The sequence below is a fragment of the Sceloporus occidentalis genome, unplaced genomic scaffold (assembly GCF_023333645.1).
Source record: "Sceloporus occidentalis isolate IW3139 unplaced genomic scaffold, rSceOcc1.0.p SCAF_16, whole genome shotgun sequence".
Lineage (NCBI taxonomy): Eukaryota > Metazoa > Chordata > Lepidosauria > Squamata > Phrynosomatidae > Sceloporus > Sceloporus occidentalis.
Window position 1 is genome coordinate 1711357 of NW_028316996.1, and position 12439 is coordinate 1723795.

At 39.0% G+C, this 12439-nt stretch overlaps 1 protein-coding gene across 1 annotated transcript in view; it reads right to left on the reverse strand.

Moving 5' to 3' along the window:
- LOC149302932 (A disintegrin and metalloproteinase with thrombospondin motifs 19-like) overlaps positions 1–12439 on the reverse strand; it is a 104285-nt gene that overhangs the window by 75297 nt on the left and 16549 nt on the right. Inside the window, exon 3 of the mRNA XM_089481711.1 lies at positions 1023–1660. Coding sequence (XP_089337837.1) covers positions 1023–1660 — 638 coding nt within the window. The remainder of the gene's footprint in view (positions 1–1022; positions 1661–12439) is intronic.

Genomic DNA, 12439 nt, shown 5'->3' on the forward strand with positions numbered 1-12439 from the left:
CCCTGCAGCGCTGCGGGGGATCTGAATCCTAACCCTGCTGCTTAACCGCGCTAATCCCCAAATATAGACCGCACCCCCACTTTAAAGACAAAAAGTTTTGTTGAGCCCTGGATAGAGCACACCCAGGGTGTTATCTGGAAAATGTATTTTGGGCTGCTTTTCCTTGGGTCACTTTGCTAAATATGGCCCCCATATTATATGCTGTATCATCTGCTTTCAGAAACATTCAGGGATAGCTGGATTGGAGATGGCTTGTACCCTTGAAGTATACTACACAGAGAACATTTGATGCAGAGTTGTTTTTCATATGACAACTGTGCCAGACAAGAACTTGCATTAACATTCAGCATGCAGTAACATTTCAAGCAGAGCCTTATTCATCTACTTATTTCAATGTCTAAAATGCAAGGATTAGCTAAAGGGACACAGTGATCATGCATGTGCTCTTTGTCCAACTGCTTGGCTTGAAGGAATTTTTTTTTTGGTTGTTTGTTTTTTTACAGGTTGAAGAATGCATTTAAAGTACTTACAATGTACTTTAATATGAATTCTCCATTTGTTGAAGATGCACTGGTGTGTCTCTTTAACAGAATTCTACCATGAAAGTGCAGAAGTCACATTTGTGTTACCTTGATCATTGTAAAAGGTTCTAAAACATTACGAAATATTAACCTTGCAAAAGATAAATCTATATCTTTAATTCATGCACTTTTCCAGACATTTGGAGTCCATTTGCTTTAATCTCTGCATACATTATAAAACAGTAATCCCCTTTGATTCCGCCTTTGCTTTATTCTTTGACCTACAGTTTTCAGCACTGTCATAGATTATTATACCCTTTATTTTCTTTAGCTCATTAAAGATTTGGGTTGTACTGCAGTGCATACAGAGTAGTAATGATTATACTGAAACTATTAACATGAATAACCTTTATAAAATAAATCATTTTTTCATGAACCTTGAAAAATAGCATGTACAAAAATAGCACATACATAAAACCTGCACTTGGCACACCAACTTACCAGTCCACCACAAGTACTGAAAGATGCAAATGATCCATGGTGACGTAAAACAGTACCAGTGTAATAACAGTCTCTATCAGTATCCTCTGTATTTAATGATCCCTTCCATTCCAGATGTCTCTCCTCAACTTTAAAGCCTGGAGACAAAAAACGGCTATCTTTCTTCAACAAAAGGTAGAGATCTTTTCCAAAGGCATGAATTCTTAACCTCAATTTACCACCATTGTCTAATGGTTTCACAGAGGACGTGGTATTTTTACCCATGGAAGGTGATACAATTGCAGAGGATATACTAGGAGCAGGCGTGTATGTGTTCTTCCCTTCATAAATCCATGGAAATTGTGATAAATGATAAAACTCTTGAGACTCATTTTCTTCTCCATCATGTTTTTGGTCTTGGTCCAAAGGATCGTGGCTTGCAGTACCAGAAGAAGACACAGAACGCACTTCACGAGAACTAACAGGTGCTTGGTTATGTGAGTACGACAGATCTTCACTACTAAGGTTTCTGTACACCGCATGTGATTGTAATAATACTGTATCTTCCTCTGGTACCCTTCCTCTTGGTTTTTTAGCACCCCAGAGAGAGGGAAATACAACTTCAGATTCTTCGTCCCACTGTGTATTGTGCATTAGACCTTAAAAAAACAGAAAATTATTGCAGACATATTAGTTACTTAATTGTGCCCTTCTCAATATGTATTCACATTATATGACTTCTATTCATAAATACAGAAGGGTATTTTAATTTCTCCATTATAATAGTTAGGATTGTGAAGCTCTATAAATGTTATAATTATTTGTCAACAATGGCTTAAAGAATTTAGACAAAGATCAACAATTTTCACCAAAAAAGCAGAATTTCTGTCAAAATCCTATTGGCTTTACAAATTTGACATAGTCAAATGAACAATTCCTTCAGATTCAGTAGTTCAATTAGGTTTCTCAATTTAATAAACAGAAAGGACCAAGTGTAATGCAAACCCTAGCGAGAGTAGATTTTGGCAGCTCACTGGGTTGCTCTCTTACCTACTAAGCAGGACTTAGCTGCCAAATACGTCTAATTCTTGTTAAGTCCCAATGACAGCAGTAGGTAATTTGACATGGAACTCAACTGCAAAATTTCACTCGGTTTGGCAGGGATGTGTTGGGAAGTCAGCTGTTCATAAAAACTGCAGAACAGCTGTCAAACTCAGCCTAACAAATTCTGCCAAATTGGACCACTTAATTCAGTTTGGTAAACAACTTTCTTTCTTTATCAGTAAATAAAAAAGAAACACCATACTCAAGAGCTGAGGAATTTACTTTTGGAACACAGAAAGTGATAAAAGAGACTTACAAACTAACTGTTTAAGAATATTATGAATTACAAAAAAAATGCAATATTAGCTTATGTACAATAAATTATTATTATTTATTGTTTTATATAGAGCCATCAAATTCTGTAGCGCTTACAGAAACAACAGGTGCGGAGGGCCTTAACAAATATGGCCGAACTAGGAAGTAGTAAAAAGGCAAGGTACTGCTAATATGTACTCGTTAAAGAGGTGAAGTCTCCCTAAAGGGACACTACAACCATCATATGCACTTTAGCTGCATGGTCCCTTTAAATTCTCATATGGTCTGTTTTCAAATGCATGGGGTATTCTGCAGAATCCCCTAAATGTATTTGCCCCTTTCCCAACCTCTCAGCTAAATGCCCTGCAGGTAATGCATTTGTCTACCCACCTCTGGCTCTGCTGAACACTGTGTGCCGGAGTCAGTTTAGACACTGATTTCAATGGGGTAATTTTCCTGTGGCTAATTGGCAACTTAAGCAGCCAATCAATGGCAAGAAATTTTGGATCATGGAGAAAAAAACAAAGCTATAACTTATGTGTCAAGTGTTTTATTTATTTTTTCATTTTGGAAGATTACATATTAAACTAATCACAGATTATCTTAAAAGGCATTCTTCTATAGTAGGGGAGTCAGGGGCACTAAACTGCCCCCTTAATTGCTAATAAATCCTGAATTTTTGGACATGTATCTGTATATGTTCTAATTTACATCATCACAACATTTGGGTGATGATACAGAATGAAAGTCAAAGAGGAATTTTAGAATGATTGTTAAGTACAAACATGTTACGTTTGATCTTTATACACATTCCATACTAGTGGCCCTTAGGCATAATAGTTTTGCTGCCTAACAATTTTTTGAAGCTCATCCGCACTCATCCCAACTGATACTGCTTAACATTATCAATGCATTTTCAATATATATCTCCTGCCTGTCAAGTATGTAAATCCCATAATGTATTATTTATGTAGGATTTTTACATGTTTTTGATGTTATGTATCTTGCAAGATCACAAGTTAAGTAGTTCAATTAAAAAAAATATTTTCATGACCTTGGTGGCAAGGTTGAATGTGGTCTAATCATGACAACCAGGTCTAGACTGGCCATCTGGCCAGCTGGGCATGCACCATACACACACACAGTGTGCGACCGCCAGATGGATGGTTATAAAAACGCAATGTGCAGTCCCTTGTATAGAGCAGGTGACCACACAAGCATCATTTGGTGACTGCTTGACTTAAAATTCCCAGGCTAGTTAGTCATCCCTGCTCCAGCCTTGATGCAAACAACCAACTAAATGGTCTAATTAGTAGGAAGATTCCATTGGTGGCCCCTTTCCAGTCGTCTCTTTTTATCGACACATTGTGCTAACCACCAAATGCTATTTTCTGGAAAATTGTATTGATCAAAAATCTTCCTATACTGAAATTTATCGTACAGTGCGTCTTCATCTTTTTGTTAAATTACCAGCATTGCTATATTTGGTACTATGCACTGTTTTTTATTCTTATAAAAAAATATATATCAGTTACAAGAAATCATTATTTTTTAAATTCATCTGTCACAGATTACAATAATTTTGCAGCTAGCTGCCATGTTAAAATCACTTGTACACAGTGATGAAGGTTTTTAAAGGATCGAGGTAAAACAAGCACATGGGCAGGGGAATAGTAAGCTATTTATAATTCTTCACGTGTCACATGAGTGCAGGCAACCCCATGGGCAGCCGTGTACGTGACTTAAACCTGTACGCAGTGGTACTGCACATGTTACAGAGCTTACAAACGTAGTTTCAGATAGATCTCTACACACTGTATATGTTTTAACATGAAATGTAAAAATTAAATATATTCTGTAGTAAGATTAGCTTAGTATAATATTTAGTTAAACTGATTCTTTTGGTGGTAATGCTGATCATACAAATCATGCTCGGTTATATAAAATCATCATCATTTTACCGTTTTTTCTCCCAAACCTCCTGTCTCTTGCTCTACTATGCTGATTACACATTGTTAGTGTACAGTTACTTGCAAAAATGTATAAGGAAGGGACTGTTCACAAGATCTTGCTACACTGTGTTTAATCACCAAAGGGTTTCAAAGTTTGACAAGTTCCCCTTGTCATGTTAAAACTTGATAAGAAAACATAAAAAATATTAAAATGTGTTATCCCCATGTAAAGAAGCCTTGAACAGGTGCAGCACAATAACCTTAACCATTTTCGTAGATCTTTGACTTCATCGTATGGGGTCAATTTGCTAAGCTTTCTGCACTGAGCAGCTGGACCTGGGAGTAGCTCCTCTGGACTTGGCAAATGAAGTTGGTCTTGGCAGAAGTGTTAAAGGTATTATTTCACTTAAATAAATCATTAATTGCAAAAAACATCTAATATGCTATAATGACTCGTTATGACATTTCATTGTTTGCTCTTAAAAAACCCGAAACCCGCTAAGAAGGTTTTTCCATTACAGTGGGACTAATTAGTTAGTGCCTGCTTTTGTCACATGACAATTAAGGGTTCTGGCCAACATTATAAATAAGTCCAAATTGTTCATGATTAATTAATTGTTTCTAGGGAAGATTTGGTGACTCAACAGTATAGGGCAGTGAGTTTCACCTGAGATTACACTGATCCTGCACCTACCAAGACTTCATTACTGAATTCGAAAAATTGAGTCTAGGTTAGTGGACTCCACTACTTCCTCCCTGAATACAGTTAAAACTAGTAGCCCACTGATGAAAAATGGAAGCTCGTTTACAGGAGGTATCTAAATAGTTTGATTCAATAAAAGCTAAGGCACAATGCATTGTTTAAAAGGTCATCAACAATACTCAAAGATGGATTACCTGTATGCATTTTAATAGATTTGATTGCTGTGTGATCTATTTAAATATTTGTGTTCCCACTTGCAAATGCATGGGGGATTCTCTACAATCCCTCCATATGCATTTGCTTCTTTCCCTGCCCACTAGCTCCATGAAGCACAGCATATGTTTGACTGAACACATCTGCTGCGGCCTGTGCCCTCGTGATATACTTTCCGGTAATCAGCTCTGGTACTGGCTAAGCAAGGTTCTGGGGTTCTTACATGACTCCATTGCCCATGAGCAGAAAGTGCTCCCATTAATGTTAATGGGAACTTTTTGCTGCCAAAGACTAGTTGCTGTGAGCAACCAATCAGCGGAACAAGAACTTGCTGGGGGTGGGGTTGCACTGCAGCTTCTCCTAAAAAGGCCTATAAGAGAAGCATGGGCCTGGATCTTCAATCTTATAATCTTCTAGCTAAACAGAATGGCTAGGAGAACTAAAATAACCAATAAGAGAAAATGTAAAGTTAGATAAACCTTTTAGTGTGTTTGTGCTTTCCAGGCTTATCCTTCAGCTTTCCAGGTTTAATAGCTACAGAAAATAGTGATACTCCATCCCTTGGCTGGGTCACTACCCAGCCTAGTTTTAAAGTGCTCTAGATACATTAAATAAACAAGCATGTGAAACGAATCATATGCCATATTGTATCGTTGATGTGATTTTGCTACAAAAAGGAGAATTTGCCAAACATTTTGGCTGATGTTACTAGAACCAAAAAGATATACATACATACATACATATACAAGTTTAATTATATCTTACTCTTCGACATACCTCCCTTACTTTTTGTGTTGATTCATCTAATAAATAAACTGCTATAAAACCTCATTGTAAGCGTAAGATGTACAAACAACATGTATCTAATAATGATTGTATAATTTCTAAAATGCCATTAATGGATGGATAAATAATTGCTTGTCATTTTTATAAATAAATATATTAAAACAGTAACATACAAGTCATAACATGATTATGTAAAGTTTCAAGAATATGTAAAACTGATACTAAGCAAGTTGTACTGTTATGCAATGTGTCATTTTTGGACGTAAACTATTGTTCTACATGATAAGGGTATAAACATTCTGTGCATACTATGGCTGAGTGTCTTCTATAAATTAACAGTAATAGTAATTGGATTTTTATTTTTTACTTATTTTTTTCTTGCATCTAAAATGCATATCAAAGTACTTACAAATTAGTTGATGGGACTGCATGGGGCACTGGAGTGTGCCTTTAACTCCCTCAACAGCCTTTTATTTACCCTACAGCTAATCCCCTATACAGGTTTTGTAATTGTATGCCCAATGTCCAAGTAAAATAACCAGCTTGTAAAATGTTAAATATGGTGTTTTCTGCAGGTATGCTGGCCAACAAAGGGTTGTTAGTGCAATGGGGGGGGGGGTAGACTGCAAAAAAAGGATGAGGTCTGTTCCTAAGAATAGCAATTCATTTTATATTAAATATAAAAGATGCCTTCACATACAAGCACACTTATTCTGCAAATTAAACATATTATTAAAAATAAACGTAAAATTGTAATGGGGAAAAAACAGATGGTGTGTTGGAGAATTTATTCATTAGGAAAAGTTAAAAAAATGTTCTCAATGAATGAAAAATAAGAATGAAAATACACTAGGAGAAGTAAGTGCTACCTACCTGTGCAGATCTTCCAGGACAGGATACTCAAGAACAGATAGAGAAGGCAGTTGCTGGTGTTCAGACCCATCCCTCTTTCTTGCCCCATCCACGTAATGGTCTAAACACATGGAGCAGACGATGAAGAAGTCTTAAATCTGCCAATGTGTGTTGCTTTTTTTCCCAGCTTTTTTTCCAGCAAAGTTAGTGAATCACTGCCCAGTGAAAAAACCTTGCCTTTCTCTCTTGTTTTCCACTGTGTGGATTTATTGAAGGGGGTCAGAAAAGGGGGGAACAAAAGGCTAATTTGGGTTCAAAGTTTTCTGCTGCAGTGAAAGAATGAATGAGTTCCCTTTTTTTTAGTGCTATAATATAGGTGCAAATCAATTTCCCTGAGAGCAAAGAAAAATCAAACAGTAGCTTCCAACTAAAAAACAAAAAAAAGGATCCCTATGGATTGAATTGGAAGCCAGATGAAAGTAAAGCTTTTCTGAGCAGGAAGAGAGAAATATAAAGCAGCTGCAATGGAGGAGACAAAAGAGAGAGGGAGATCAAACCTCTACACACATGCACATGCTGTACAGAATACTGCACACATTATCTGTGTGCCTCACACAGCTAGAGGAGCAGCAGGAGGGGAGGAGATGTAGGGAGAATGCTGGAAAAGAGTAGGTAGCTGTGCAAGCTTAGATATCCAGAGAATGGGAGGGGGCTTCCAGATCCCCTTCAACTGAAATGTGATTGGCTACATGCATTGGATCATTTGAATAAATTGCATTTTAGGTGGAAGCAGGTAGAAGGGGTAATCCATCAGGGACCTGTCTAAGAAGAAAGACATACAGTGCAGGGCATGTCTCTGCATTTAGGAGACACTGAATGATCCAAAATAACTTGTCCTACACACCCACAGGACCTTGGTCCTCAGTCTTTGGCTTTCATTTAATAGTGTCTGAATATGCAGTGATTAAAACAACATTTTTCTGTTGAGCGCGTCCCCTTTTTATAGGGGATCTGGAGATATGTTGAGTTTTGGACTAGTCATCCTCAGTGAATTGGTTTTTCAGATATTTGGAATTCTTCTAAAAAATTGCTTCTTAACCCTAAATTTGACCTGAGCTAAATATTGATTTTATCTTGCCATTATATTATTTTATGTAGGCAATACTAGCATAGTAAATAGGAATTTAAACGTTAAAACATATACAAATAAGGTATAAAATTTGTTGTGCATTGCATATTTATTATAATAGAAAATTACTAGTGTTATACGAAACATGCTTAATTGGCTCAGCATCATTGGTTTATTACATACGACTTGAAGACTAGAATATCTTTATTAATTAGAATAAGAAATGTGGGAAACAGGACCTTCACCTGATTCACTTTTTTATTAACTCAGGGATTTGGTTCCATATGATGAGAGACTTGCTGGGAACCCAAAAGAAAGAAAGGTACACATTTTCTAACTTTCAGGATTATTTAATTATTAAATTCTGGTATTGCCTTGTAACAGTCGTATTAAAATGCATGTTCTCTTAAACCGGTACATACAAAAGAAATATCATATACACTATATGCACCGGTAATTTGGATAGTATATGACACCTCATAGTGTTGTAAGTTTTTTTACAAGGGTAATATGATGGCACTACTTAAATCAATAAATAATAAAAATACTACATATATAGTCACAGGACAGCACTCCTCTCTTGGAAAAGTCCCATATGTTAGAGTTTGCTGTAGGGATTGATGTTGAGGGTAACAATGTTTCATTTGATTTAAAACAAACAATCCACCAAACTGTAAACATTTATGTGTTGCAGACCACATGAAGTATAGCAATTGTGGTATTTTGGTGGATAAAAGCAAACGGGTTATTTGTCTAAAACGGCACTTTACCATCACACCACAACAATTTTGCTGAAAATGACTCAGAAAACTTTTATCCATTTATCTGTAAATTGTCTGTCAATGCAACCTCTATGTGTCATTCTGTTTGTCCTGTTTTGTCTAATTTTGTGTCACACTTTATATTTGTTCTAATGTCTTTTATTTATTTTTCCTTTTTTCTTCTTTCCTTTTCTATTTTCTTTCCCTTCCTTTCTTCCCTAATAGCAATCCGGAGTCTAGTACTTATTTAAGTCTTAATATGTATATATAACGGTTTACAGTATAATAAACCTTCGTCACACTTTTTATGTATTGTAATATCATATTTCTCTCTTTCTTTTCTCCCTTCCCATCACACTCTTCTATCAATCCACCCCAGAGGCGGGCTGGGCCGGGGGGCAGGGGGGCAATTGCCCCCCAGGCCGCCCTGAATCTACATTAAACGGCCGCGCGGCCGCCCATTTAAGCGTCCGATTCGGCCACACCAGGGCCGTCTTTAATGCCCGCAGCATCCGCGGTAGGCCGGCCGAACTTGCCTGCACACCGAAATGCCATTGCAGCCGATGTGGCTGTGACTCTTAAAGCGGCCGTAAAACACGCTGGCCGCTTTAAAATCATTAAGCGGCCAGCGTGCCTGCACAGTGCCGCCCAGTGTCCTGTGTGACTCCGCCCCCTTGAGTGGCACGTCACATCGTCAATGTAATGGGCCGCTCAAGGGGGCGGAGTCACACGGAACAGCTCCTCGTGACAGCTAGAAGAGCACGTTGGAGCACAGCAGCAGTGAAGGATGGCAGCAAAATCGTAAGTATTAAAAAAATAAAAAAAAATAGTTGGGGTAATAGGCAGAAGGGGAGCCATATTCAAAGGGGGGGGCTGCATTGGGACAACAATTAAATGCAAAATGGGGGTGGCTAAGTACACAACAGGGTGGTTGGGGCACCACATAAATCAATACACAATGGAGGGGGCTGGCTGGGGACATCACATAAATCAATACACAAGGGTGTTGGGGCATAATGTACAAAGGGGGCTGGCTGTGGGCACAAAGCCACATGTGGCAATACACAAGGGGCATAATGTACAAAGGGGTCTGGCTGGGGGCACAAATCCACATGGGGCAATACACAAGGGTGTGTGGGGAAATACATTAAAACCAAAGGGGGGGGCTGGCTGGGCATCAATACACAAGGGGGAAAAACAAACCATCGTGGAAAGCATTTTGGATGTGGGTGTCAGTGTCGCAGAGCCTGTCCTGGTGTGTGTGTGTGTTTGGATATCGGTGTGGCAGAGCCTGTCCTGGTGTCTGTGTGTTTGGCTGTCTGTGTGGCAGAGCCTGTCCGTGTGTGTGTGTGTGTGTGTGTGTTTGTGTGTGTGTTTGGGTGTCGGTGTGGCAGAGCCTGTCCTGGTGTGTGTTTGGATGTTGATGTGGCAGAGCCTGTCCTGGTGTCTGTGTGTTTGGCTGTCTGTGTGGCAGGGCCTGTCATGGTGTGTGTGTGTTTGGGTGTCAGTGTGGCAGAGCCTGTCCTGGTGTGTGTGTCTGGGTGTCGGTGTGGCAGAGCCTGTCCTGGTGTGTGTGTTTGGGTGTCGGTGTGGCAGAGCCTGTCCTGGTGTGTGTGTTTGGGTGTTGGTGTTGCAGAGCTTGTACTGGTGTGTGTGTTTGGGTGTCGGTGTTGCAGAGCTTGTACTGATGTCAGGGCAGGCTGTTTGGGGGACAAAATTGGCTCACCCTGGGCTGTTTGGGGACAAAGTTGGTTCACTCTGGACTGTAATTTGTTAATGTTATCTTGGTGCTGGTCGGGTTCTATGTGGGCAGTGTGGACACCAGGGCTGGCTTTGGGGGTGTGCATCCTGTGATCTATGCCTGTAATTTAGGGGGTTTTATCTATACCTTTAATGCTTAGTTGTTATGTGATTTCCAGTTGATCTGTACCTGCAAAGCTGGGTTTGTGTGTTATTCTGCTATGCTATGCTTGCATACATTATTTATGTGTCCCTGCAAATACAGAGTTTGTATTTCTTATTCAGTTGATCTATACATGCACGTGCTGTTTACATGTGTTGTTTATTTGATCTAAGTAAAACAAAGGTGTGGCTTAGTGAATGAGGGACAAAGGGACTCTGGGGATAATTACAGGCAGGGGTCCAATTTTTCCATATTTAAATTTTATTTTGTTACAAAGATTAGCTGTTTTTTAATGTATTAAACATCATTTTTTTTTACTCCCAGTCCCATCACATTACATCAATATGCGTTAGAAAATCAGGAAAAGATGGGCATGTATAGTGGGCTGATTCGGTGCCGCAACGGGCCACTTGACTAGACTTGCCCCCCAGGCCTTAGGCTGCCAGCCCTCCCCTGATCCACCCTTTACTTCTTTTCTTCCCCCTCCCATTCCCTTCATTCCTTTCCTCTCCCCTTCCTTTCTTTCACTCTTTACCTTCTCCTTCCCTTCTTTTCTTGGATCAAATGGCCATATCTGCTTTCCTTCACAAAAATATGAAGAGATATACAGTTTATTGTTGCTCTTGTAAAGCTTCTAAATAACAGTTTCCTAATGCTGCTTTGATCTCATGAAACTCATTTTTGCTAATACCGTACATCAATTTTCTGATATGCATTTCACTTTGCAACACGGAGGGATGATTTTTATTACCCACAATGGAATATGTTTCTTGTTCATAACATAGAAACATATAATTTAACAGCAGAGGCCTGACCAGACAACCACCTCCTTCTTCCTGCTACTAATGCCTTTCACTATACATCCCAGTTTTCATTTCATCATTTGCTTACCTTTAAGTCATTTGAAATAATTACTCCTAAGTCTCTCTCTTCTGCGTCCCCAATGCTATATTCTGCCTTGAGATTTCTAAGTCCCTAATGCGTTATTTTACATTTATGAACAATAAACTGAAGCTGCCGTACCCATTTTTTTAATTTACTTAAATCATTTGCCATTTGACTTGTTCCACCCGGAATGTCTACCCTGTTGCAGACCTTTGTATCATCTGCAGGACTTACCTTAACATTAGGAACGTCTGCAATATCACTAATTAAAATATTTAAAGTATGGGTGCCAATACCGATCCCTGAGGCACCCCACTAGTAACAGATCCTTCCTCCAAATATACACCATTAACGTTCTCTCTCCTGTCATTCAACTATTACATTATCCGTTCAACTATTATGTCATCCAAACCCAAACACTACAATTTGTCTATGGAGGACAGTGCCTCTGGTCTATTATTTTAGTTTAGGGTAGACCTGCATTCTCCTGCTCCTCCCTAATCTGCTGCATTGCCTTCACATTACTGTGAAAGTACACATGCTTTTCAATCAGTTTTGACACTTTTCGTCAGTTGGAATAGCTGCCCTTAGCACCAGATGTAGTATGTGTGCCATGCAATGCAAACACACAGTCTTCTTCTATAACTCCCCGTCAGTCACCACCACTCCTATTTCTACTGCTGTACCTGCGGTCCAATCCACTACACCAGCATCTGCAGGGAGGACACTATAGTCATGCTGAAGGTGGTGGGACAGAGGAGGTTGTAGTGAAAGGGACATACTAAGACATTCTTGGACAATGCTATGCTTCCAACTTTGTGAGAATAGTTAGAGGAAGGCCCCTTTCTATTCTGGCATGACAGAGCCCAAACCAAGGTAATTATAAATGGTTGGA